This window comes from Anguilla rostrata, chromosome 13 (genome assembly GCF_018555375.3).
Source record: "Anguilla rostrata isolate EN2019 chromosome 13, ASM1855537v3, whole genome shotgun sequence".
Lineage (NCBI taxonomy): Eukaryota > Metazoa > Chordata > Actinopteri > Anguilliformes > Anguillidae > Anguilla > Anguilla rostrata.
The window spans coordinates 15,273,795-15,301,442 of record NC_057945.1 but is presented as its reverse complement, the minus strand read 5'-3'; the positions used below and the strand labels follow the sequence as shown (position 1 = coordinate 15,301,442).

General features: G+C 41.5%; 2 protein-coding genes across 9 annotated transcripts in view; both read right to left on the bottom strand.

The window, feature by feature from the left end:
* Nucleotides 1–19,852, bottom strand: part of LOC135238367 (phosphatidylinositol 3,4,5-trisphosphate-dependent Rac exchanger 1 protein-like) — an 80,680-nt gene extending 60,828 nt beyond the window's left edge. The window contains exons 1-2 of the mRNA XM_064306160.1: nt 19,118–19,852; nt 564–629 (exon numbers count right to left, since the gene is read on the bottom strand). Coding sequence (XP_064162230.1) covers nt 564–629; nt 19,118–19,279 — 228 coding nt within the window. The 5' untranslated portion in view covers nt 19,280–19,852. The remainder of the gene's footprint in view (nt 1–563; nt 630–19,117) is intronic.
* Nucleotides 19,853–21,705: 1,853 nt separating this feature from the next.
* The window catches only part of ralgapb (Ral GTPase activating protein non-catalytic subunit beta), a 35,200-nt gene continuing 29,257 nt past the window's right edge, over nt 21,706–27,648 (bottom strand). For all 8 annotated transcript variants that reach the window (XM_064306454.1, XM_064306456.1, XM_064306455.1 and 5 more), the window contains 6 exons: nt 27,144–27,266; nt 26,748–26,884; nt 26,270–26,375; nt 25,923–26,001; nt 24,668–24,816; nt 21,706–24,527 (listed from right to left, as the gene is read on the bottom strand). In XM_064306454.1, the coding sequence (XP_064162524.1) occupies nt 24,334–24,527; nt 24,668–24,816; nt 25,923–26,001; nt 26,270–26,375; nt 26,748–26,884; nt 27,144–27,266 (788 nt within the window). In that variant the 3' untranslated portion in view covers nt 21,706–24,333. The remainder of the gene's footprint in view (nt 24,528–24,667; nt 24,817–25,922; nt 26,002–26,269; nt 26,376–26,747; nt 26,885–27,143; nt 27,267–27,648) is intronic.

Here is a 27,648-nt window from a genome sequence, read left to right as displayed (position 1 = left end):
ATTATATCCCCCTTTCGTGCGGTGTAATATAACCCTGGAACAGATGTGGGGGAAGAGCGGTCCTCAGACTGGGTGGCATGGGGGTGACATATTATCTCTCCCTCACAGAAGAGCAATATGAGAACTTCAGCATTCACCACCCCACTTCCAAGCCCGCAAACGTCTGATTTAAAAAGGGTGTAGGGAAGGACACATTCCCACCATGATCGTTTAACTCAATCTAATGAGGCAAAATAAAGAACCAGAAATAAGCAGTGATATTAGCAGTGAATATACATTTAAATATTAATTTATATATTTGTAAATGTATAAAATAACTCCTTTCTTTTTGGGGTTAAAAGCATCCAACATAGTCACATTTGGGACTTGCATCACATGTTAGTTGCACAACATATGTTTGACTTCCCTCGCTGGACAGCAAATTAAGACCGCGCCAGATTGAGACTAGCTGCTAGATTATGGCTGTGAGTTGAGCTGAGGAGAGCGTGATACTTTGTGCTATATCTGTAACATGCAATCAAAGCCCTGCAATCTTAAGACTGAATCTAGGAAAAAGTGTATACCTTGACATTTTCTGGAGAAAGGCACTGCTGATCGTCTGCCGTTTGCTGGATCCTGTGCAGAAACGCCTGCGGTGGCAAGGAGAGGGACAGAGAGAGAGAGGTTGGCTGAGTATTACGCTCAGTGTATAAAATACCATTGGTGGAAAATGACACGTTTCCCTGATGCAGTTATGTGATCAGGCCCATATGATCTTAGAGGATGCCCAATGTGTGACACACATGGACTCTCATTGTGAAGTAAAAGGAGTATAACGTCAGTTTCAAAGAGCAATAAAGAAAGAGAGAAATAAGATTATTAATTCCAGGGATCTTCCACATGCAGACATGACTTTCTGAAATATATCAAAACAGCTTTGTTGCAATCAATATGGAAACATTAATGCAGAGAATTTATTACATAGGGTTAGAGAAAACTAGAGCTAACAACCACCATGTTCTCAAAGTGACCTCAACAGCAGTATGAAAGAATGAAAAATAACTTAAATGATGTACTTTAATTACAGAGGCATTGATTGGACACATCAATAAGGTGACATGTAATTACCAAATGAAACCTGACCAGATGAATCTTAAACAAACAAACCATGAGAAAATGAGACCTATTTAAACACACAGATATCACCATGTTGTCTGAAACCATCCAATACCACATAAGAGTTTGTCTTGCCAGTGTGCAGTCTAGTATCCAACAGCATAGAATAAAATGCTTGCTATTTACTGATAAACAGATTGATATTGTAACTTCCATTTAGAATTTTCTCAATCTTTATAAGTCATTAAAATAGCACCAGCATCAACATTAAAAACAACAATTATGTTCAATAGCAGGCTGTTGCTGCTGATGTTTAAAAAAGATGAATCAAAAGAAGAAGAAATCCTGACATTACAGAAGACTTAAGAGAGACCAGGAGTGGCAGATCAAATTTTCACAAATATCAAAGGAATCACACCGCATGAACCCGATTTAAGTCCATATTGACACTCAAGAGATGCAGCCCATTTCAATCAACCACAGTACGATCAGCTTCTGAATTTTCTGCTGCTATTCCTATGTTTGTTGAAGAGGTCTCCAAAACAATATAAACCCATTATCTTTGCTTTGGTGGGTAAATTGTTCATTCTCTTGATAGCAGTTTTCTCTGAACGTCCTGGCAGATGTTTACGCTCACAGTTAGGGGAGACGCCAACAGCTGGTTCTAATCGAGGGGGTGCAGGCAGTGCCCCCCAAGTGATTCGATGACCTCTGGCCCATCTCCACTTACGGACCTTGAAATTCTTTGACCTAGCAGTGATGGGGTAAGAAAACCAATGCATATATGAAATGTCAGGGAAAAGCTGGCATCAGCACATTGAGAGAATGGTGATGCTGAAAGCAATGTCTGTGTATGATAAGAACCGTTAAGGCAAAAGGAAAAAGTTTAAAACGACGCAAAAAACAACAAAAATGAAAATCATCCGTAAGAGGTTAATGCACAATGCTACCCTGAAAAAATTCTCAGGTACTCACATGCACCATCTGAAACTAAGTATGGACATGCAGACTGATCGATGAAAGTTGGGAACTTAATGTTAAAAAAAAAAAACAGGCTAAAGAAATAGAGCAGCATGTTAGCAGCCCTTTCAAGAAATTATCCATTAAGAGAAGGCCCTCTCCACTACAAAAACTACACTACAACATTAATGCTTTAATGTTCAAACATACTCAGCTACTTTAAGAGTATAAGCAACTCAACCAAACAAGACGATTCTTTATGGAATTCAAACAAAAACACTGAAAGTCCAAATGATCTAGAGGGTACCTACTTCATGCAATACTTATCATAGCTGAAGAGTGCACTAATATTCTCCCATATGGCATACTTCATAGCACCATTTATGTGCAAGATTGCAAACAGGCTAGAAGTTATGAAGACACAGTTCTGATTTAATACCTTTTTGAGTCTTGAAAACAGGTTGTGGGGGCCCAAATGCCTCGCCCTTTATCAGGTACAACTTAATATCCACATACCACAAGTACATACCCAGATAGGGCAGCCATCGCAGCAAAAATACAACAATCAAATGACTGTATGGGTGTTTTTTACAGATCCTAAATAGATAAACCTCTTGTTTACGTAAACTGAATAATCGGTGGCAAGAAAATAAAACTGAAGTTGAAATCAACAGGGGTGGTATTTCGGCAACCAAATTTATTTTTTGCCACTGCTTGGATGCACGTGTCACAGTTCAGGGTCTAGAAGGGAAAATGTGATGCACTTCTAATATTTATTCTCCAGTTTCACTTAAATTAAAATTCACCAATCTTTTTTGCGTCACTGCTCAATCATCAAGGGTCTGTTTTGGCCGAGCAAAAGCTCGTATTTTCATAATACAGGCTTGGATATGGTTACTGTGCGTATTCCTCTGTGTTTATTCATGAAGGAAAACATCCCCGCCAGTGGCAGTCCAGCTCCTGTGACCCTGAAGGCGTGGCATGAGGAGAACATGCATCATGTGACTCAGTAACTTGTTAACAGAAATCACCAGTCAATTACCAGTACAGAAAAGCTTTTTTAAAATATACAATATAATTTAACATTTGCTTATTTGTCTCCGAGGAAACCAACGTAGATGTCGAAACGTCCGTTTGATTCATTAAGCAGTGTCTTACTCCGAGCTCAGTGAGCTTCAGCATTCCCTATTTTGGCCTAGTTCCCGAGAAGTTGTCCGCGTATAGACTTCATTCTCTATAGTTTGACTGTACTGGCAGTTAAGCACCTGTTTAGTTGTCTTTAATTTATGTGGCTTGAAGCACATTGGGCATCTTCCTTTTTACAATATACATAATTATCTAATGCAAATTATCAAGGTACTTGTTTTGTTCACAACCAGCAGCCACCTCATAGCCTTTTGAATGACGTCTGAAACTGAGAAGAGGTAGAAGTCCTGCAAGCTCTTTCTCCCTCAGTCTAGAAGCTACACGAGAGCTCACTCAAAGCTCTTCTACTGCAAGAAGCTTACGGATAACCCTGTATGACCAACTCTCCTTCTCTCTCTCCACAAAGCAGCCGTGCGTATGGTATGCAGATTATTTTTAAAGAACATCTGAACAATCCACCCTGTCCTCAACATCTACAACCAATTTTTGTATAGAGACATACCATTAAAAAGCCATGAATGCCACAAGATCCCACAATTTCCATGCACATGCAGCACGTCACTGCTGTTGATGATTATGTGAATGATTCGGCTGTTGCCATGCAAGTGATTTTTGACGCAGATCTGGGCAAAACGTTTCATTAAATAACACGGAAAGAGAGGCTGCTGCTACACTCGCTTCACTTCCATCGTGTGCCCTGTTTCTGCGTGTATTAGGCTTGAACCTTGCCACAGCTGGCCAAGCGATTTGCTCTAAACCTAAAGCAGCAGTGATTTCCTATCGATCTCGGCCACACAGCTTAGCACTTCCTAGTCACAGCTGCACGCCACTGGTAAGAGAATGAGGAACTGCTTATGCACACTTTCCGTCTTCGAAAGTCTTACGGTAGCTGGTCTATTCATTACTGTACTTCTATACAGTTTCCTGTCATTGTTGCTCATTTTGACTGAACTGAAGATTTGTTCGGAGTCTCTGTTTAAATGGCCTTTAATTCAGACCAGTCCCAGTGGGCCCATCCCATTAAACACATTGCCCGGGTTGGCACATTGTGCCTTGCAACCGGACACGATTAAACTCCTCTTCATTTGTAAGGCATTAGGAAATATGAGCCATTATCAAACAACAACAGACTGGTAATATTCACATTCTGGGAAGGGGGAAGGGGGGAGGGGGGGAGGGTGACCACTTAATGTGATTATTTTTGGTTGCTTAAGCAGCCAGTAGCTTTAGCCAATTTATTAGATGCCGCAGAGGAAACCATATCCATTGGAAACTCTAGCCTCTGTCATTAGGCAGGCTCATATGTGACAATACTTATGTTCACAAACATGTTTTTAATATTGAGAGATTTATGGTTTCATAATGTTCAGCCACAGTGCTCTTTGCCTTTGAGTAACAGAGATTAGACTTATTAACCATAATTAAAAAATTCAATCAGTACTAAAATAAACTCATAAAACTGGCATCTCTGCATTTGTTTATGAAACTTGAGGGGGGATACCCATTTCTTCATGTGCATACTGATATCTCAAAAATGTTCACACAAAAAACAAAACAAAGCACACAACGTCTGGCCATACATCGCCATGACGATACAAATTAGACAGGAACATGCTGCCCTTGTGCATCAGGTCTCTCTCATGACCTTCAAGGTCAGTCGCTCCTTCGTCCTGCTTTTCTGAAACCGTTACCCCAATTCAGCCCGGGTTTCATCATCTCCCGATCTGGCAGCCGTGTCTTGCCTTCAACTGCAGTCACTGGACAAATGTAACGAGAACACGAGGCTAATTAAAGTGGGCCAGATTTTCTTGGACTGCCGTCCACAGATAAACGCTGGAGTGACACCGCGGTGAGTCACGGGTGACTGGTCTTCCCTTGCAAGAGGAAACAACGCAAGGACCGGCTTATTACCAAACCGTGCCAGGCCACAAATCCCGTTCTCTGCTGTCCTGTGCCAACACAAAGACGATCCGCATTATGAACAAAGAAAGGGCAGTCGCTTATGTTTTCGAATGAGCACTTGGTCCCTCCTTTGAGAGAGATTATGCTGTTTACGTACGCCATAAGGGCAAAGCTTGTGCCAATAAATTCTCATTGTTCAGTCCCTATCAAAAGCAAGCGAGCCATCCGAAGACATGAATCCAGTGCTTAGTGAACAAATTCACTGGTAGGAAGGGTCAGTTACTCTGAACTTGCTTCTGCTAAATATATATATTTTTTTCTTACAGACATTTATTTGATTCAGCTCAGGCTGGAGGTTTAGACGTCCATAGGCTATAGGTAAACACACTCAAGAAAACTAGCTTTTGCAGCCATGACATCTTTAGGTTTTCACAGTCTCTTTGTTTGATAATCTTAGGGGAAGTGTCAGGTACAATAAATAAAGGCATTGAAAATTTTGTAGGAACTGTTGAGTTAATAAGGCCTATAGAGTTCTTTTTTTAAGTTGAAGGTCTTCAAGGATCTCCAAGTGATCAACAAACTCCAATCAGAGTTTTCTGTAAGTGTGCTTTCTCAAAAAATGAGAAGTGTGACCAAACATAGGAAATGGTGTTCTACAGAAGCTAATGTATCAAACAACAACCTTAGTGTGCGATCACTGTATTTTCTGAGCTTCCATGGAATATCTCAGGCAACTATGTTCACATGTTTTTGGCTTAGAAATACAATAGAAATGTTCAAACAGTGACTCAAACATAAATGTGTTATATCTTGTGAAAACTGACAGAGTAATATAACAATGACAATTATTTAATTTACGCTATAATGGTTAAATGAAGCCTTTCTTCACACTAAAGGTACACTCTAGCCTGTACCCACCATCATGCTGGTCGGCTGGTACCAACTCGGCCACACACGGCAGGTACAGAACAAGCCCCGACCGAACCGGGGTGTGGTCACGTGAGGTGAACCAGAAAATGGTCAGATACACCCGGTGCGGTTTGTTTGTCAGAAGCTGGTGAGGCGGAGACAACCGGATCCTAAAGTGCGAAACACAGATGGCCCTGGAGCTTCTGAGGGGCTTCTTTTATACGCTGACAGTGGCCGTCCTTTGACGAGGCCTGCTGTTCTGCCATTCTGCTGTCAGAATTTGCCGTCTAACATAATTATTAAACGCGGTACTCAAATTAGCCACGGAAGAGGAAAGGGCTGCCGCAGGAAGCAGATGCAAGACCTTTTACGGTTATTAAGACCTTATTTAAAAGTATGTTGTGTTAAACCAAGAGCACGAAGAACAAAAGGAAAATGTGCAGTTTGGGTCCACTAAATGTTTATGGGCCGTTGGTCAGCCTTTTAAAAGCCCTGTGCATGTGCCTGGAGTAATGAACTTAACATATTCACTGGGGTCAGTTTTCGGGTGCTTTCTATTTTTGTTTCTAAAAACATTTAAGTTCATGGAATAAACAGAGTAACACGTCTGAGATCCATTAACAAGTAAGACAACAAATGTATGTCTTTAAAACCACTTGAAATGTTAAGAATTAACAAATGGAACAAAATGAACAAAAACTTGAATATGAGAAATGTTCTTTGTCAACCTTGACAACACCACAAAACACAAAATTAACAAAAGAACAGTGCTGTTAACAAATTCAGAGGTCAGTATGCGAGGAGTACTGTGGACATAGATTTCTGTGGACCAAAACCTGAAGTCTGTATGTCCTTTGCTGAAGCTTGGTTCTTAGAATCAGATTTTCTAAATCAACAATTGCCTCAGCTGAGAAGTTAAAAATGACATGTACAGGCAGAAATATCCCTCAATATCCAAGGTGTGGTTTACTTTCATAAACCACATAAATCTGTGTCAAGACTTCCTGACACCCACAGATGTATTTGAAAGGCCTATCTTTGACCCCAATACCTTTCGCACTAGTAAAATTTATAGGTATACGCAATTACCCCACGGGTAAAACATTGGAGAAAAGGTGACATTCACAGCATTCAGATTGTACCTCTGTGCTTTAAAGATTAAAACCCCTGCTTCAACGGCAAATAAGCAAGCTTTCCATAGTTAGACCATGTCGAATTCGAGGCGAGCTTGCGTCTTCACTGCCAGGCACTGGGGCTGCTCAGACATGGTTGTCAATAGCTAATCTAATGACTAATGGAGGGTGTGAGAAGGTCAACTGAATATCAATGAGCTCCTTCATGTTAGTAGACTCTGAGTGAATTTTACATTGGTAGTAATTAGGGAAAGTATATTATGAGTTATAATATACTATACCTAAGTCAGGTTAAAACTAAAGGGTGAGTCAAAAAACTTTGCTGAATTAACAACAATAATTGTGCTGGAGTACGGTGCCAAAACAACAAAAATAATGTCACCGGTCCAATACTCCTGCATTTAACAGTACATAAAGTACTTATGAATAAAATATGAATATTGCATATATGGCTTGCAAATAAAACTAGCCTATTTCAGAAAGAGTGAAATGTTTGACACTGGAGTGAAGGTTGAGAGAGGGAAGTGGAAGCAAGTTAATACTTTTTTAGGCACATTCAGCACATCACATGGTCACAAGTGGTTCAATTTTAGGAACACAAAGTGTGTGTGTGTGTGTGTGCGTGTGCATGTGCGTTTATGTGCGTGAGTGCGCATTTACAAGTGGGTTCAAGAGAGAAAAAAAAGACAGGCAGACAGACTCAGACAGAGAGCAACAGAAAGAGCAAGAGAGAACCGTGAAAGCCAAGGAGGCTAGAGAAGAGATCTTGATGATGGCTGTGGTTGAGTGTGTGAACATTATCAGCTTGGCATTAACGCTCCAGCTCCTCCCTGGTGTGATGACGGCCTGGTCATCAAGATACGGTTTCATTCTACTTTCGCAAAGAAAAATCTAATCACACATCTCTGAACCAAAGCTCTGTCCAGGGCTGAGCAATCTCACACCTTTGAACATTCTGAACAGATTTGAAATCTGACTGGGTGCCCAATTGATGATGAGCACATAAATATTTGCTTTTCTTCTCAGTGCTGCACAATTTTAAAAAGCTAGCAAGCTTCGAAGATAGATCCATATTTGTTTACAGGAGTGAAATTTTCATCATGTAAAATCAGACTTGGCTTGTAGCACCTCAGTTAGAACTACACTTTTGCCACATTCATGGAAGCAAAGTGAGCAAACTTTACAAAACATACAAAGGCATATAGAACATTTCATGCTCTATGTCTCATCCCCATCTTGCTTTCCCTTCCTCAGTTTCAGCATTTCAAAGATTCTCAAAGATTTTCAAAAACAATAGGATTCAATCAACACTTGTCCTTAACTTTGACTTGCAATATGTACTGCAACTACAGGCTCATCTCACTGCTGAAACATCCTCTGTCAGTTTAGAAGGGCCTTGCATGAATCGTGCGAAAAGCATGTGGTCAGCTAACCAGGCACTTGAAAGCTCCTGAGCAGGGATCGTGATCCTGGACAGTCCTAGGCTCTCCTGGTTTTTTTTTTTCATACTAAAATAAGTGCTGGCTCTGTAATCCAGTGCAACTTATCCCTCAGTAGGGTTGGGGACCCTTGCCCTAGAAAAAGATGTGTTTTGAATATGTATGTGTATTTTTTTGCACTTTTACTGTATTCAAAAAGTGAAACAACAAATTCAGCAAGTATAATGAATCCGTTGCTGAGAAACCAATTAGTGGCAAACTCCATTTAGTTTTCCCAAGCCTTATGCTTCAGTCCAATTTCAGTTCTGTTGTTGTCAAATGGAAAACCTCTCTCCTGAAAACACCCCACAAGTTTGGAAAGAAACAACAGAACCAGCAAGCTTCTACTTCGAATCCAAAGGCATTTGAAGACGAGCTGAAAAGTGCTTTGCCACCCATTGTCATCCTTCCAAATAAACATAACGAGGGCAGCATTATGTAACCATGAAGAAGAATAGCTAATTCATGGGAATATCCAATCTTACTGCAAAGCTTTTAGCCATTGGGACTCTAACAAACATACAGTTCCCTAAAGTACTGACTTTATTGTTATGTTTCAAATAAAAGGGTCATGCTGTGTATTTTACAGCAAATGGTAATACCTATATTTGTTATTGATATTTATTATATCTAAACATAACAGTAATTTTGTTTTTGATTGGACTGAATTGGCACTTGACTTAAGTGCACAATGTTAGTGCTACAACTAGTGACGACAGTAACAGTAAAACATCTCATTCTACTTGGAGATAAGTTTAGTGTTATGGTAGCAACTAGGAACACAGAGGCCAGTAAAGACCTTTGAGATATATAGAACACAGCTAGTGAATTCAGCAGTGTTGTCACATTGAAAAATAAATGCAGTGCATGGCATAGGTGAAATTCCAAAGCTTAAGAAGGGAACACTCAGCTAAAAAAGTAGCCGCAGTACCATACTTTGAAAGAGCTTCTCAGGCCCATTGGAAAAAGCAAGAAAAAAAAAAAACAAATAAACACTTAGTTTGTCTAACAGCTCTTTATGCACAGTTCTGGGACTTTGGCTAACTTAAAGAGAGGGCAGTACTGACCACAGGGACTTCTTGCATATGTGTGCTGTGAAATTGAATAACACCCCCCACCCCCACCAACTGTCTTTATGGCTAAGGCCAGCCAAGCGTGTCAAAGGGCCAGTACCACGACAATGAGGCTGAATGGTACACAACTATGCTGGTTGGCAGACGCAACTGGGGCGGGGGGGGGGGGGGAGGTAAGAAAGTTGGGGGCTGGATTCATACAAGTCCACCTCGTTTGTGCGGCTTCTTTTCCCAGGAGTACCCCTTTAAATGCCAAGAGTACAAACAATGTCTTCTTTTAGCATCTCCCCTTGTCTACCCATTTCCGCTTTTAATTGCCAGTTCATGGAGATTTGCGCTGCTCGTTTGGACTGGAACAGGCAGCCTTGGGCACTGAATCCTGAGAGCCCTGCCTTACAGGAACACAGGCCTGAAAGACTGACAGAAGGACCCTACTCGGCATCTTCATTTTAAACTGGAGAGCACCCTACCCTCCAAGGTGAATTGAGCCAACTGCTCACTTCTAAACGGCCCTTCTCACGACACTGAGATCCAAGTGTCTCACTCAGAAACAAAAGTAACCTTTCAAATAAACACTTCAGAGAACACATCCACTTTAAATCTTGTTTATGGTGTAAAATATCTGCCATTTTCTTCAGGTGTGGTTTCTGCAGTGAGGTTCAGCCACAAGAGTGTGATCCACATTGAGAGCTCATAACTCAAATACTGTATGCCTAAAAAACATGTCTGCTTTAATTGAACTGAAACTGTGAACTACACAAAATGAGACTCGTCTCCTTGTGGTAGGTGTCTAAACTATCTAACATGGCATGCTGTTGGACAGTGCTTCTGCATTTTTGGTTATGCTTTCAAAAAAAGACAAGTACAAGCCACACGTTACATGGCATGCTATGCAACCTCATGTTTAACAGAAAGAGAAAAAAAATCACATGCCTAGTATTGCATTTCAAGAATGGATATTGATTACGCTAATACATGAAAAAATATTCTATATCCTGTAAGACATATATTTTTAAAAATTGTATTCTAAATATTATCAAATATTTATTACCACAAACCATTTTTATAACCATCACATTGATGGTTAAGTCCCCCAAAGTGGATCACTCAGTCATAATGTATATACACCACAATCTGCTCCAATATTCAGAACTAAACAAATTTGACTTTTAAATGACTAATTTTCTACAATAATCTTAAGTTGCAATCTGCATTACAAGTCCCATGACCAAACACTCCTGCAATCTCTTTCTGGCCCCATTGTTATCTATTTATAACATAAGGCTGAACTTGCGTCGATAACATCTTGTGGGTAGTTATGAAATGCCTCATCAATTTAGCATCACTGTGGTTCTGCTCACTCACAAAGAGGACCTCACTTGCCTCACAGTACAGTATGTTCTTCAGGAGGTATAAATTGACTAACTGAATGACAATCATGGTCCAAATAAAACAACCGACTGACAAACTGTCTCAGATTGAATCAACAATTGCCCTTAACTTCGAAACACGCCTCCATACACGGTTCCAGTGGTCGCAATAGCCCATGGAATGCTGCATCTTCGAAATGCAAGACATTTTATAATTTTACATTAATTCACTTGCATTCCGATAAAAAATAAATGTTTTTGCCAAACTCAGGATAGCAACAGAATAAATGTATGATGTTCATAATTGCATGACACTTGTAATAGAAATGGAATGAAATAAGCTACATATAATGTTTTGGCTTTCTGACCAAAGCAAATTTTTGTCTTCAATTTTACATACATTAACAGTTTTGCCTTTTTGAATCTCACAATGATAAGGGTCCCGTCCAACTTTGATGAGGGTCTTTTTTTTGTAGAGGGCTGCCACCGTACCTTTAGTCAGCACCTACCAGATAACACCACCTACAACTCCACTCCCTGTAGACAATAATAAAGGCAATACCAAATCAATGTCCCATAGAGGGGCCGGTGTAACAAGTCTGGGGGGGGGGGGGGGTGCGGAGTACTTTTCCTGTGTGTCTGAGCTGAATCACAGGGATCGCTCAAGCCACACCTTATAATGAGTGTCACTACTTACGCAATAGCATCTCCATAGGAACTACAACCTGTGTAAAGCAAAGGTGGTGTATAACTGTCATTTTGTGATTTGGCCTTACGTCAGTACCCTGCCACTTTGGAGGACCAGGCCTGAGTCATCTGAACAGCGGCTTTTGGTATGGGATGGAGGGGCCTGCGGCATTGTTTTCAAAGCGAGACAACTTACTGTATTATCCAGAACTACACAAAAATTTCAGGAAGTGTGGGTGGACATCATTTAATATCCTCAACATATCATTGCAGATGAATCATATAATTTTACTATTATGATAAAACATGGACATGCCAAAGTCACCTTAAATTTAAAAAGATAGGGATAGTAGTGGTTGGTCATTAATCTTAAATTTACACAAAAACGTTTGTTCCTTTCTGGACCTGAGAGAGAATATCTACCAAGAGCAGCTCCCAGTCTTTGGGCCCTCATGCATATTTGGATTAGTCCGATAATCTCGGCAACCGTCTGCTGCATGTTCATTCTGCAACAATGGCATCTATCTCCAGGAAACAAGGGGAATGGTGTTTTCTCCATTTGGATCTCGCTGGGAGACAAACAAAGGGCTCATTCCCAAAGTCGTTCCCTGATTAGTCGGCCCGTCTCTGCTAAATCTCTACCCAATGAATGCTTTACACTGAAATATGAACCGCCTAACCTTCAAACAACCCAAACACAATGCAGTTGTGCATCTGTGAAAAGTGCATATGCAGGGCCCCAAATTTTGATACATTATTTCCAGAGAGCAACAGCGAAGCAGAAAAGCACTGAACGAGTACTGGTATCAGGTATCGACCTAACCCCCTTTTGGGGGTTTGTCCTCAGTTGAAAGTCAATTTAAAAATTAGATTTCAGCATTTTGTTTATAAGGTCAGCATAAGAAATACAATGCATGAAAAGTCAAGGTAGGATTAAATAAATAAATAATCTGCTTCACCGAAGCAAAAAAAATAAAATAAATAAATAACAAAAAACAATACCAACTAGTTGTCAGGTTGGCGTTTAAGTATATTGCCAATGAATCTGTCGGTTGTATCTGTGCTGTTTCCAAGGTCTTCCCAATGATATCAGCAGTCTACCCTTTCCTTTCAGCACGATCCTCCCGTCTAACACGCACCACCCATATGTGGCACATGATCTGAAAACACAACAGAGACAGGGGAGCTTAACTGTTTCACGAGTGACAACGGAGGAGTCTGGTGACCTCCGTGCGCCACATGTTGCACAGATAAACAGCGAAGTGATCAGAGCTGAAGCAGCCTACTACTGTGGACAAAGAAGACTAAAAGATTTAGCCTCAAAATCCTTAAAAAAAAAAAAAAAAAGCCTTCAAAATTCTTAATCTAATTGCAATGTGGTAATGATTGTTTTTGGCAGTTTCTTGGGGGATTTTCTTTTTCAACAGAATGTCCCAACGTTTTAGTCCATCAGTTTCAAACTGTCAAAGCTGACCATTGTCAGATAAATGCCTTGAATTTTAGGGAAATTTGACAGCAATATAAAACAGCAGGAAGCCATAGTAAAGCACCTGTCAAAACAGACAGAAGTCCCCCATGTTTGTGGAAGGTAGCACTAAAATGTAACGTTTAGCAGTTTAAGGTAGCACTAAAATGTAAGGTTTTGCAATGGTATTTCCCTGTAGTTTTTTTTTTTTTTTTTTTAACAAAACATTAAGTAGGAAAAAGGGAAACAAAGGCCATTCTGATACTTGAAGAGCCTGTGTTACTGCATTATATTGTTCTCTTGATAACATTTTTATGTTCGTATACATAATGACCAGAAAGAGCATCAGCTGCAAAGACCTACTAATTCATTAACTGTAATACTGATGTGCATAACTACACAGAATGAGCCGATTCAGAGACCTACAGTTCTATGAAGCTGCTTATAACTTATATAGAATATTTGTCAAAAAGGTGGGGGGAGGTTACAAAAATGAGGCGAAGGCAGCTTATTCCCTCTTGCGCTTTTTGTAGGCTAACTCGGGACGGTGACGTTTGTCGTCAGGCTCCCCCGCGGAATCACCCAAACGAGAGTCACCTGGGAAGTCACAGGAAATGCTGCAGAAAAGAGATGCCATCCTGTTTGCGCAACCCCGTCCTTCTGTGCAGCTGTGCAGCAGGAATCCAAGCCAGCTGCCCAGCTCAGGAAAGCAGGATTTCCTTCCCTGGCAGTGAGCGGAAACCGAAAAATAACCCCCGACAATACCAGATCTCACTAGGCGAGAAATTACTGCTCCTTTCTGCTTCATGAATCGCCTATCGACTCATCCAGTCTGCAATCGCAGCACTCACCCTTTACGCCATGATATTTTTGGTCTTTTCTTTTCTCCCCAATTTGAAATTGCAACATCTAGAGTGGCTCTAAACATCTTATTTCTGCCACTTGGTCCCACAACAGGAGCACTGCTGGTAAAATATGTGCATCATCTGTGAGCAAGTGCTTGTTTTACTCACTGCAGACCACATATTAACAAAATAACACAATGAACATGCTTTTAATACATGATGGAGCCGTGACCATTGTGTCTCCTTAAATGGTACATGGTACATGTTTCAGCCTTAATGAGGTACAGGAAAGCCACTAATCTTTAAGAAACAACCAACATTTCTGAGCCAGAGGACAATTCAAGACTGTGACAGATCTATATGTGGCCATTCTGCAGCCCTGCAAGTTCTTGGTCAAGTTGCTAACACATTTCCACAATGAGAGAACAGAGAAGCCAGTGACCTTTGATTTAATCTCATATTGATCCCAGGGTAACGTGCCATTCCACATTATGGACAAAATGCATCAACATTCAAATTCCTGTGCCGTTCAATCAATTTCACCGGTATAATTTCAGTGCACAGTTTTCCCGAGTTGTCTGTCCAAAATCAATCCTGCTGAATGAAGTAGCCCGTTTCCCCTCTGCTCTGTGGGAAAGGCAGACACGGTCGATACAGTCATTTTGAACCGCATCCAATCGTATCTTCTACACATCATCAGAAAGTCATTGTCAACAACAGAACACTAGTAAACTACATTTTGTTAAAATGAGAAAGCTACAAGAATTCTCCTGATGACAAAAGGTTGGACTGCCCTGAATTAATTGCGTTTGAGTGTGGTTTTCACTCTCGCATTCTTAAAGGGTTAATTCCACACTGCGGTTCTCAGGGACAGGTGGAAATTATGCCGTTTCAACTGGGAAAAGAAAAGAGAAACAAAAGGGGAAATTCCAGATGTTTCCGATTGGTGCCGCACCCCCCTCCACCCCCCCAAATCACTGATGGTACTCTGTAAATTTCATCTCTTGCCATAAATCCTGGACACAAAGTCACTAACCGTTTCCATTGCAATTGTACCGTTTCTTTCCATTTCTTTTGCTTGCACTGTGTGAAGTGGTGGCCACTCCTGTAAATCCGTCATCTTTATCTTCTTGATTGACAAACAACACTTTGCCGGCGTACCTGCTGTTGGGTAAGGCATGCCCTTCTGTACCAATCGTGTCTTTGATCGAGGGCACAATCCCTGCCAACTGGTGCAGGCTGGCATAATAAACGCGGACTGCACAATTCCGATTTCAGCGCCACACAAGTCAAATCCAAGTGGCTGCATGTGAAAATAATTTGAAAATAAATACAGTTGTGCCACAAATCAGAAGTGAACATCCAAATTGTCATATATTACGAATGAAAAAATCTGATCTGGGCCACTTTTAGCTGCACATAATCAGTGTTACTGTACTAATCAAGTGGCCTTACTACTTTTATTAATTACACTTGTTGTTTGGCAAAATGGTGAGCATCTGCTAAATTACATTAGCATCTGCTAAGTTAACGCGTTATGCCCAAAACAGTCAATCATTTCCAAAACAGATTCTTTCTACTGGAATTATTATTTGGGACTAAAAACTGTCCAAAACTCCAAAACTCATTATTGATCATTTAGAAGTATTTTATGTCTATGGCCATTTCTGTAAATCAGATCAGTGAAAAATAATGACCGGTGCTAAATAAGATTTAGGCGGTCTGAACGTTTCAGGCTGTAATCTAACAGCAAATGGAGCTCCGAAATCAATGGATGTTGAAAACAGAGTGATCCATCACCTCCCCCGCTATTTGCTTGCTCAGTGAGCAGACTCGACTCCCAGGAGAGGAGAGCGAGAAACTCAAACGACAGAGAGCATCTCAATGAGAAATGTTATGTTTAACAAGGACTGATTTGATTCCCTCAGCACACCTCATCCCTCCTCCGTCTCTTCATCTCCTGGCAAAATCTTCACCTGTAATGCCAAGACAGACATGTCTATCTTCATCCCGAACCATATGTCACACCTACAGTGTAAGCCTGATTCCTTATCAACACTGAATGAGCACTCTCGTGTCAAAACATTTCCAGTTTGGATCCTGTTCCTCACTTTCAAATTCAGAAGAGAGACAAATTCGGTGAAATTTAGTTTCTACCATCTAATTTTGTGAAAGTGACTGCCTTTTTAGTCGAATGGCATTGATAGATTTAGGATTGGAGCCTTTGAAAGAATCAATATACAGTAAATAGTAGTAGTCATTTGTGATCTGTATACTGTGTGCCTGTTTTAATGCTTCACAAAACAATGTGTACTCCTGGCAATGTCCAAATGTTTACTTGAAATCTTTCTTACCCTCCGTACCACCGAGATCTCTGTTTAACCAAAGAAAGACAAGCGGCGTCGTCCCCGGAGACAGGGGTCAAAGGGCCCCACCCCCAGGACGGGACAGCTGTACGCTGCTGTTTGGGTTCGCCCCTCCCTCGCCCCGTTTTCCAGCAAAGCGAGTATTATTTTAACCGTAAATGGATCAGAAAAGCACCTCCCTGCAGGACGCGATCCAGAGAGCTCTTCGACAGGCAGCCAGACCCAACACGCCTTAATCAATCCCCCAAGGCTACCGTTTCTCCCTAGTCAGGCACTGGGACCGCTGCAGTTTCAGAAGCACAGGAGGAGGGGGGGGGGGGGGGACTTGGCAGAATGTAACCCCGCGCTGTCATATTCAATATTCACATTCCATAGTTGTGGAACGTAGGGCAACAGTGTAGCACGGTTAGGAAACTATACCTGCAACTCCAAGGTTGTTGGTTCGATTCCCAGGTGGGCCATTGCAATTGTACCCTTGAGCAAGGGTACTCAAAGGGTATTTTACTTAAATTGTTTCAGTAACTATCTAGCCATATAGACCGATTGCATGCATTAACAAAGAGGAACATTATCACCTGGGATAAGAGATTCTGCTATGTGCCTTAAATGTAAATGGTGTGTGGTAAACATTATAATGAGTATATGATGATCCTAGCAGCTTGCCTTCACGTGAAAGATGAGGGCCTGAGAGTCCTCTCTATCAAAAAATCAGCATGGGATTTAATAGATTATACAGTGTCTTATTGTTGCTAATGATAAGGAGTTTGTACAACTGGTGCACAGCCACTCTGATTTATGAACCCGTCCTGCAATGTTGAATTTTGATCTCACGTGCTTCCACTTCAGCTATATGATCTCCAGGTGCACTGTACCATTATCTGAAAGCAGCAAATCTCTCCCAGATCTGCTGTATGAGTACCACCTGTCTGAATGTTCTTTGCGGTGTGACAAAACTGCAGAAAATTGTGTGTGCGTGTGTAAAAGGGGGGGGGGGGGGGCTGAGACTTCATGCCCAGGACGAAGGAGAAACTCAGAGGCACTGGTAAGGGTTGCATGGGAAAGCTGAACTTCCCGGTTCAAGAGTTACTGTTATCAATGAAATGACTCATCCAGCAAGATTGATAATACATGACTATAGCGAAGGAGAAGTGCCAAACACAACTGCATTACAGAAAGCAAATTAACGTTTTAAAAAACACAACAACAAACCTCAAAACGAATCAACAAATTTGAAATCGCAACAGCATTTCAAAAAACGCAACAGCAAGGTGAGGCTTTGCTTGGAACATGCGGAAAAAGGGCTATTGGTTTATGGAATATAAACTGTAAGTGATAGGACCTAAAAAAAAAAATTAATCCAAATGAAAGGGTCTTGACTTGTTGAAAAATACAATACACTAATTACGTGGCCTGTGACATAGCTAGAATGGAGCTTTCCATGTCTGTCTAGGTTAGACATCACTGTATAATAATACAGCATCTTTCAACAATTACATCACTGTTATTGTGAGGCTCTCCATATGTCTGATGACAAATAAAACAAATCACAGTCAAGGGCAAGATTTCATTTTTTCCATGTCCTCATTGCATTCCTAATCTAGGATCTTCTATCTGGTAGAGGGAGAGGGAGAAAGAGTGAGAGAACAAGAGAACAAGAGAACGAGAGAACGAGAGAATGAGAGAGAGAGAGAGAGAGAGAGAGAGAGAGAGAGAGAGAGATTCCACCTGTCACAGAACATACTGATGGCCACCATAATCAAGGAAAACCAGTAAAGTCAAGCCAACACAGAACCTGGTATTGGCATGCTGTTATCTATCTATCATTGTACGGTAAGAAAGGAATGAGTGATTCCTAGAAATTCTAGTCTGAGCAATACAATATCCATTGACCACAAGCTATATCAGCATATGACAGAAAAGCTCAGAACCAAAAGTCACAGAAATGAATAGCTTGCAGTTGCGAATGGCATAATATTATGGAATCAGTTCGTGAGACGAAGCAGTGACAATGATGGTCACCAATTGAATGTGTTAGAATTAATTACCCGCGCAGGCACTCTGTCATTCAAATAGCCTACATATAAAATAACAGAAATGCATGGTTCGCGTGATACAAGCTGCCTGCTCACTTACATTGCTGATGAAAAAGGTCCGGTACTGTAGCCTGAAAAACACGGTTGGTAGCTAGTAACGAGGCTGGTAGCCTATCACCTGCAGATTATGGATTCCGAACAGCTGTAATGAATGAATGCTTTGAAGGTACTTCGGCTTGAAGAATCGCGGCACAGAAGGAAGACGTCGTGCAAAATGACAAGCCTCAAAGCAGAACCCGCAAACCTCCCATGCAGTCTGTTAGCCAATCTCTTGAAATCCTTATTGAAAAGTGTTGAAATGTATGTTGAAGTGCGTGCTTCAAATTGCTCCAGTAACCACAATTTTAAGAGGCACGGTTCAAATATGAAAATACATATACAAAGAGTTGCTTTCCCGAATATCAATAACCTCCCTTTTGTCTGCGATTTAATGCAAGTGCAATACTGCAGGTAAAATGAATTTTTAAGTTTGCGTGCCAACCAGCCCAGACTACTATTACCACTTCATTTTTAAGAATAGCATACGCATGTAATTTATCGAAGTTACATTCATACCCACTTTATAAATGATGGAGAATTAAAACAGAAAACTTACGGACTGCAGAAAAATCAGAGTCTTCACGTAATCCCTCTCGGTATTCAAGATCTCATTTAAAACGCAAAGTCTTAAACGGACCTGGCGGTCCGAATCTCTGATGGTCTGGACACCATTGCCTGGGTGGCCTTCATCCTCCATGTTCGCGGATTTGATATCCATTACAAATTGTATCTTAGTAATGGTAACGGACACAGTAGTTTTCTCCAAAATATCCAGAGAAACACGTTTAATCAATCCCGTTATGCCACATGTTCAAACGCAGGACCAATGATGCGCATTGTGGAGACTCCAGAGGATCTTGTAACAAAACAAAGTATCGATAAACTGAAAACAAATCCGTTGTTTGTTGTCTTTTCTTTTAAAATAAGGACACAGCACAATCCCTATAAAGTGCAGTCTGTTCCCTCTGTTTCGTTCATACAGTCCTTCAACGAGATTGCAACTTTAAAAAGGTAAATCACTGCTAAAAATTAAAATAAGACACAGGGTCCGGAAAAGTAAAATAAACTAGGTAACAAGTAGCAAAACCTGTTCAACAAACATTCCAGTGAGAGCGTAATATATTGCAAGGTATTCAAGAGGGAAGAGTTAGCTTAAAGCTCCCTTCCAGGTCCGTAAGAAGTAGGCTAAGAGCAATACAGCCCCCTTCAAACTTGCCTCGTCTTTCTATGCTCCACCACGCACAACACAGGCAACAGGAACCCAGTCAGTGTCAAGGGATCATCTATAATTTCACGTCTATCAATTTGAGACGTATCGTCGCCCCGGAGTAAAATAAGCACGCCCATATGCCGGTGTGTTTATGTACAGACTTACGTCATTATTCTAGCCGGAAAAACCTAGGAGTCAAAATATTGGCTAAAGACCAAGTTATTTAAGAGACTATTATTTCTACCACAATGGCCATACATAGTGGTCACTTGTGTATACGACTTCTGAAAATATGTATTAAAATTTGCATTAGAAATTAAATGTACCCGAGAACAATAATTAATATAAAAAACGGAGATAATGCGCATAAATGTAGGCTATTAGTCTTACAGTGGTGTCGAAATATTTTACTTTAGCGATACCCCCTGCTATAGCCTGTATCAATGCACTCACTGTCAGCACCTGTCTCACTCGAAGCGACTATCTAAAACAAAGTGAATGTCATAGTGTTATTAAAAATACCGGCTACACTGTGACAGATTTGTACTTTTAGGCTATTTTGCTAAATAGGATTGAATCATAATCGTCATCATCATCATCATCAAGACTTTGCTTGATTAAACGTATTCACAATTGGGTAAGCCAGTGAGTCATGGGCGGAAAGCTGCTAAACCCTACATTTTAGTCTGAAAAATCACGGTGATAATTTGGTGTTTATTAGAAATAAAAGTAAAATGGCAATAAGTGAACAGCCAAAACAAAGTCAGTATGAGGGAAAAGAGGAGGACAAACGTATTTAGCAGGTGTGGGATGGGGATGTAATTCAACCCTGCATCAAGAGGGACATACAAAATGAACACAATTTGATGTAGTTATTTTATTAAATAAGTTCTCAAATATAGCAATATAGGCTGTCACTGGTAATAGTTCTTAAACCTGATCATGATAAGGTTCAAGATGAAGTTCAATATATTGCATTATAACTTAACCTATCCACTGAAATAACAGTTTTAGGAAGTTCGTCCGTTGCCTTTTGCTAATTACACTTATTGCAAGAGAGAAGTGTTTTAATGTGCTGCAGTGAAAGTGATATTCTGTAGCATGTAACAACCCGACTTGTTATTGTTGGGTGACCCCTGTTGGAGAAGGATTGAAGCACATGATGAAAACACGGTATTTTCTGAACATTCTGCAACACATGATGAAGTATGGCTATTATATCCGCGTATGATTGGCGAGCTGTGTGTTACGAGTTTGTGTTACGAGTGCAATTTTATTTTACTCTTTGTGACTGCAGCCGTTTCCATGGCGTTTTAACACGTACGCCCAATGTCCGGCTTTAAATACGATGCTACACTGTTGCCTATACGTTCCAAATCATTGTTTTGCTCTTAATGTTAAATCAGTGAGCAGTGAAATCTCGATAGTCAAATGTGATCTCTATTTACTGTAAACGTAACCAGCTTTAACCACCAGGGTATACATACAAAAGTGACGAATGTGATTTTTAACGCATAAACGTAAAAGGCAAGGTCACACGTTAGGTGAGAACACCCTCCGGTGACCAGAGTTTTGCCGCACAGGTACTTCAGGACGCGTAACAGTCTGGAGAAGTGCACATCAAAATTAAACCAGTATTTCATTTTGGGTGGGTGGTGGGGGTTCTGTTAATGGAGGGTAAGACTGGGAAACGTATATTATATGATTTGTTGTATCTTAAAAAAAATTAAAATAAAGTGGCAGAAGTGAGCTGGCTAAGTTTATTATCAGCACATTTAACGATGAATGTGGGATTTAAGATTAATTTTCAGTCACAAGTGCATACAAGCTTAATCATAATGCTAGTCGCAGAGAGAAAAATTAAACAAAACCACTGACAAATCCTCTCCTAATTACGCACATACATGTCTGAAAATAAACAAACAATAGCAAGCTTGTATGATAAGAAGTTCTTTAAAATTTTTATTCAGTATATGTGTTACATTCAATATCCAATGTGTTTCTCTTGGACACATATATAATTGGCATAAATACAAACAAGCATTTTGTGCCTTTCCTAATGAATAAAGAGAACAGACAAATGAAATATACTTCACACTTTCATATTTACATATATTCCTCCAACTAAATACATCTCGAGTTAAAGCCTGCAATATTTACAGAGAACAAATGCCATTATATAGGAACAGGGACTCAAAACAAAACAAAAAATTAAAATAGGCAATCAAGTTTAGGCAATGTGTTGAAATTGAGATTGTACATCATATACGCAGCACACGATGGCTTTGATATCAGACCTTTTCAGTGATTTTTCAAGAGGCCACGTGCAACAGCAACATGGAACACATTCCGTTTCTTCAAAGACTTTATCATCAGCGAGGAGAAAGAAAACTCCAGAACAGAGCCTCAAACTTCATTCATTGGTTTTTTTCCTTCTGGCTGAACTCAACCTTTTGTTTGGAACAGTGGTGCTTGGGTTATCTAACACCAGGCCGGTCAAACACAAGAACTGAAACTTTAAAATAAACAACATTAGACATCTGCAACTGAAGAAAAACAAAGACCTATCTGCATTGGGCCACGCTGATCGAAGGATGACTAATCAATTTGGAGTGAAGTCAGAGGTCAGTTTTTTAAATTATTGGGATTAATGATATTGATTTTAGACACACTACTAAGGCAGGAATAATAATAATAATAATTTTTAAAAAGTAGATCAAACCTGAATCAGATCAAAAGTAGATGATAATTTCGCCAATAAAGAAATGTTTATGTCGTCCAGCAGTAAATAAAATGTATTCAACAATGACGTGGTGGCGAAGGGTCGTCATACAACTCCAAAGGGAAAACATGTCTCAAGCCCTTATAATGGTCAAAATCCTTGGCACAGCCTGGACCTAACTGCAGACAGTCTGAAGTAAAATAATGTTTTGAAGTCCTGCAAACACACTGCCGCCCCCGTGTGGTCCGGCTGGGTTACACACTGAACAGACTGCTATCTTTTTTGGGAGAGTGTCCATGTGGCTAGGCAACACCGACAAACTAACAGCGAGTAGCCGTTCTCTCTTTCTACCCAGACAGGAAAGCCTACACAACAATAGACACCGGAAGAGAAGCACTGGTCTATCAGATTACCCCTACACTTTGAGCTATACATAAATAGCAAAGGAAGAGGTGGGCACTTCCTTTAGAAATAATGAGAAAGGAAAAAAAAGAACTCCAGAAGTGGGCCTCTATATATAAAACAATTACAATTACAACAGGCCTTCACTGCTCCAATCAAAATGTAGCTCACGTTTCAACTGTGTCAGACTTGCTACAACCAGCAATGAATTATAAGGAAGACTTGAGTAGCTTAATTAGCAATTTTTCACACTGATATCGCCAAAAATGAGAACTCTGGCAGAAGCAGTCCCTGCTGATTGGATGTTTTTATACTCCAAGGAAGTACAAGTTTACATACTGGTTACATTGGGGAATAGTGTTAAGATTTGTGTTATGGTCAGACAAGGCCTTTCCAAGACTGTTAAAAAACAAATCACGCTTTTTAAAGTTAATGGATTCTAATCTTTGTTCATCAAAAATGAATTACTTTTGTTTTTCTTTTTTAAAATTAAGAAGGAACAAAATGTATGCTTATCAACGCCCAAACCGTGTGATTGATGTCTTAACTGAGGTCAGTTGGTTGAAGTGCATTAAATACATGACCAGATGACTGCATATCCAATATGGTATAAACTACCTGAGATTAAAATAAACCTTTATGTTACAGACAAGAGTAGATTGCTCTGCTTGTGTCATTTGTGTGGGGAGAAATCACTCAAAAGACTTAATTTATAAAATACATTTTAGCAACTGAGAACTTGCTTATATACTCATTAGCACAAATAACGGTCGAGGCTAAATTTGTCACCCTATACCAGTATAGTGTTAAATCGCAGAAGTACTACTTTTGGCATTTCAAATGCATTCTGTCATTCATTCTCCAAGTTTCATCGTTTCATTCCAGGCCTAAAATTCTGACAAAAATGTGAAGGAAAGGAAAATTACAGCAGTGTCAAAAACAAAGTACAGTCAGGTGTGACGATGGTGAAAGGACAGTATTGCATTCTTTGGGAAAACGAGGTTCCGCCTCTCTCGTCCAACGCGAGGCTCCGTGCCTAACGGCTGCTCGCGCGGACGGTACGAGCCGCGCTACGAGCCCCCCGGTCCCACGCGCCGCGCCCCTTTCCCCTCCAGGTTTGTCGCGCGCCGGCCCCCGACCGTGGGGCTGTCCGAGCCCTGGGCCGGGTGGGGGGAGGCAGCCGCGCCCGTCTGTCCGTCTTTCCGTGGGTCCTATGTAGTGTTTGAGGGGTGGGGGTCAAGGGGGAGGGGTACTCGGGAATGGGTGGGGAGTGGGTGTAAAGGGGGTGGGGGTAGTTGCCGTGGCTGCGTGTCAGTGTGGAAATTCGCCGTTCTTTCCGAGGACCGCCCCCCGCCTGTAGTGTTCGGGCCGCAGAGTGGCGACGTAAATAACGGACCGGTTTTCATAAATACGAAGCGTCCGCGCAGTCCTCCCCCGGTCAGGGGTTCAGGCTGCCCTCCCCCACCTCCTGGAACAGCGAGGTGTAGAACTCGGGCTCCAGCTGCTTGTTGCGGTACTTGTTGACGATCTCGGCGATCTTCTGTTTCCGCCGCACGTGCGGCGGGTTGTAGGAGTCGCTCTCCAGCCTCTTCCTCCGGCAGGCGTTGATCACAGTCTGCCTCACCAGGAACCCTGAAAATGAGACGGGGGGTTTTTATATCTTTTTTAGATCTTCTGATGGCGAAGGCTGCGGGCGGGAGAGAGGGCGCTTAGCGTGCTGCGCGTGCTTGGGGTGTGTGGGGGGGGGGTGAGGGTGCCGTAGGGCGCCTCACCTAAAGCCCTCCGGCTGACGACCATCCCGTCCACCAGGGGGATGACCATGCTGAACTTCCCCATGGCCCCGGGCAGCTTGATGCGGAACAGGCCCGTCTTCAGCGGGTGGATGAAGATCGCCAGGACGTCCTTCTCCGACGCCATGGGCCTGGGGGGAGAACCCGCCGTCAGCCCCCGAGAACACCTCACTCCAAGCCCGCCCTCGCGGGTCTGTCGCCATGGGCGACGGGACTTTTCTCTTACAGCGGGTGTCTCAAACTCAAATCCCGCAGGGCTGCTGCGTCTGCTGGCTTTTTCACGTGTTCCTACTCTTAATTTCCTCATTTAAGTCACTGATTGGCTGAAGGGTCTGCACAGCTCGTTTCCAAGGCCTAAATTGGCTGCTGACTGAAAAGAAATCACATAAAACCAGCAGAGACTACAGCCTTCCAGGACTGGAGTTTGAGACCCTCGCCTTCTTCCACTGAAGCTTTTAGCCAATAAAAAACCTGTATGGAAGCGGATGAGCTGTTCTCACGGACCCCGTCTAAATATAAACCCTGTCTGAGGGCTCTACGACCACAGCTTTCCCACAGTCTGTCACTGGCACTGCAGAAACAAACTAGCCTACATAAACAGAATTCACCTTCTATCCTCTTTTAAATTTGGACATTTGGTGTTGAAGCTTCCCACAGTAATAGAGTTGAACATGAAAACATTGTTTAATTGCGTTATCAGATAAGAAAAGTACGACACCTGTTTATTCGCGTTTAGCTACACCGCGTTAGTAAATAGTGGAGCTCGCACAGCGCATTTGCTTGGTGCGTAACCTCCACAAGACTTGTCTTAACACTACAGAGCCAAAAAGCATGAAAAAATAGAAAAAACCACTCAATTTTCATTGCAACTGAATTTGACTAATTTCCTTGTGGACTAATTGCGGCCTTGGCAATAAGGTGGGATGGAACCTCAGGCTTATTGCCTTACAAACATGGTACCCAGGAGAAAGCAACTCATTGTTCAGTTCCTGCTGGCAATTTCAGTTCATTTCATTTTGCGTATATCTTTGGAGCTCCCGCACAGCTCTTACATTTAAACACCCCCTAGTGTTAGTACATGTGTTGGGACAGCCGAAAATGAAATAAAAGCTTGCTCGTGGCAGCCATTTAATTTTTTCCCTTGGGATACACTGACCGAGGATAATTGAAGCCGCGCTGAACCAAAAGAAAAGGAAAATGGCCGTCGGTTGCGAGCGCTAACGTGCTAACGCGGTACCTGTACGAAGCGCTGCTGTTCGCAGCCGTCTCCACTCCAGTGCTGGTCTCCGCCAGGAGTTCCGGAAGAGGGAAGTTTTCTAGAAAACAGAAACCAGAATTACTGCGCCACTGCCAAAAGACAGTTGTGTTCTCAATCTAGTTTGATAAAAACGTGCAGTTTGAAATGATATAAACACGCAGAATTATTAATAGAATGCGGTGTAAACATGCCTGCCAATTCATTTGGATGTGAATCTGATCTGAAAAGTAAACCATCTGGGAACCTTTCCTGCTGAATATATTAAAGTTTATGTGCATTGGAGGAAGGAGTAATCAAGTCTATGTGCAGTCTAAGTTTATCTTTACCGATATCGTCGTAGCGCTCGACCCAAACCACCAGCACTTTGGTCTCTGGTCCCAGCGGGGGCACAGTTCTGCTCAGAGGCATCTTCTTCATCTTCACCGTGGGACTCTGAAAACAACACAACCACAAAGCGTTATTCTCATCTTCTCTCCAAACTGAATGCGAAATACATATTTTTATGTTGCTGAAAGGCCAATTACTGGAAAAAAAAGGATATACATGTGATATAAATGTGAATTCTAATCGAAGGAAAGAAATGGTAACCGTTGTGTCACCATTTCGTTCCTTCAATTAGAATTCACATTTGTATACTGAAGAACAATAATATCTCACAGTGAACCTGCAGTAAAACTTTTCGTTTCGACACAATCAGTGGCAGTTTTTTTTTTTTAAACTCCTGCAAAACAATAGCAGTGGGATATTTTTCAAAGGGCGTGTTTGTCTTCCTAGAGATCACCGAGTGCCCTTCATTTTCCTTACCCTTTGAGAGGGTCCCAGGTTATCAGAGTTGTTAGGGAAGAGCTCCAGTGTTAAATTGGACTGTTTCAGAAATCCGGGAAACAGCTCCATCTGAGAATCCGTCTCCGCTGTCGGGAAGCTGTTCTCCGATGACTCAGCTGGATCGCAAACAAACAACAACTATTTTAAATTCGCTGACGCAGGAAGTCAACCAGCAGCCTTCATCAAGTAAAAAACTGAGACAGGAGAAATACTGAAATAAACTGATTCCAGGGGATACAGCACCCGAACTGAAACGGATTAGAGTGATGCAAAAAGAAATATCACTATTTTATTACACGTTAATATGTTTAAGTGATAACTCAACTATATGACAAATTTGGTCAGTTATAATTTGTGTACATGCAAATGACTTACTAGAAGAGTCCAAAAGTGATGGGACTACAAAGGCTATTTCTGTCAGAGCATCAGCGTAGTACAGCACCCTCCTCTCCCCATTGAAGATGCCGCCACCAGTGTCCCCCAGTGTAATGGTCTCATCTGCCAAAATGGAGCAAATCTGTCATGTTTCCATACGGAGGTGAACAGCGCCACACAGCGGCCTGGAGGTCCAGATGAGCTGGGCGGCACTCGCTGACCGTCAGCTGCACTGGATCAGAGGTTCATCAGCACTGACAGAAGTTCATGATAGATCAGAGAACTTGCAACACTCAGAGATACCCACGGAGAATCTAAGGACTGACAACTTTGACAGATCTAAGGTGAATCTGAGGTTTGGCAACACTGACCGAAGGAGATCTAAAGTAGAAAGCAGGTTTTGCAGCACTGACAGAGATCTGAGGTCTGCCATCACTGACAGAGAGATCTGAGGTAGAAATCTGAGGTTATGCAGCACTGACAGAGAGCTCTGAGGTAGAATCTG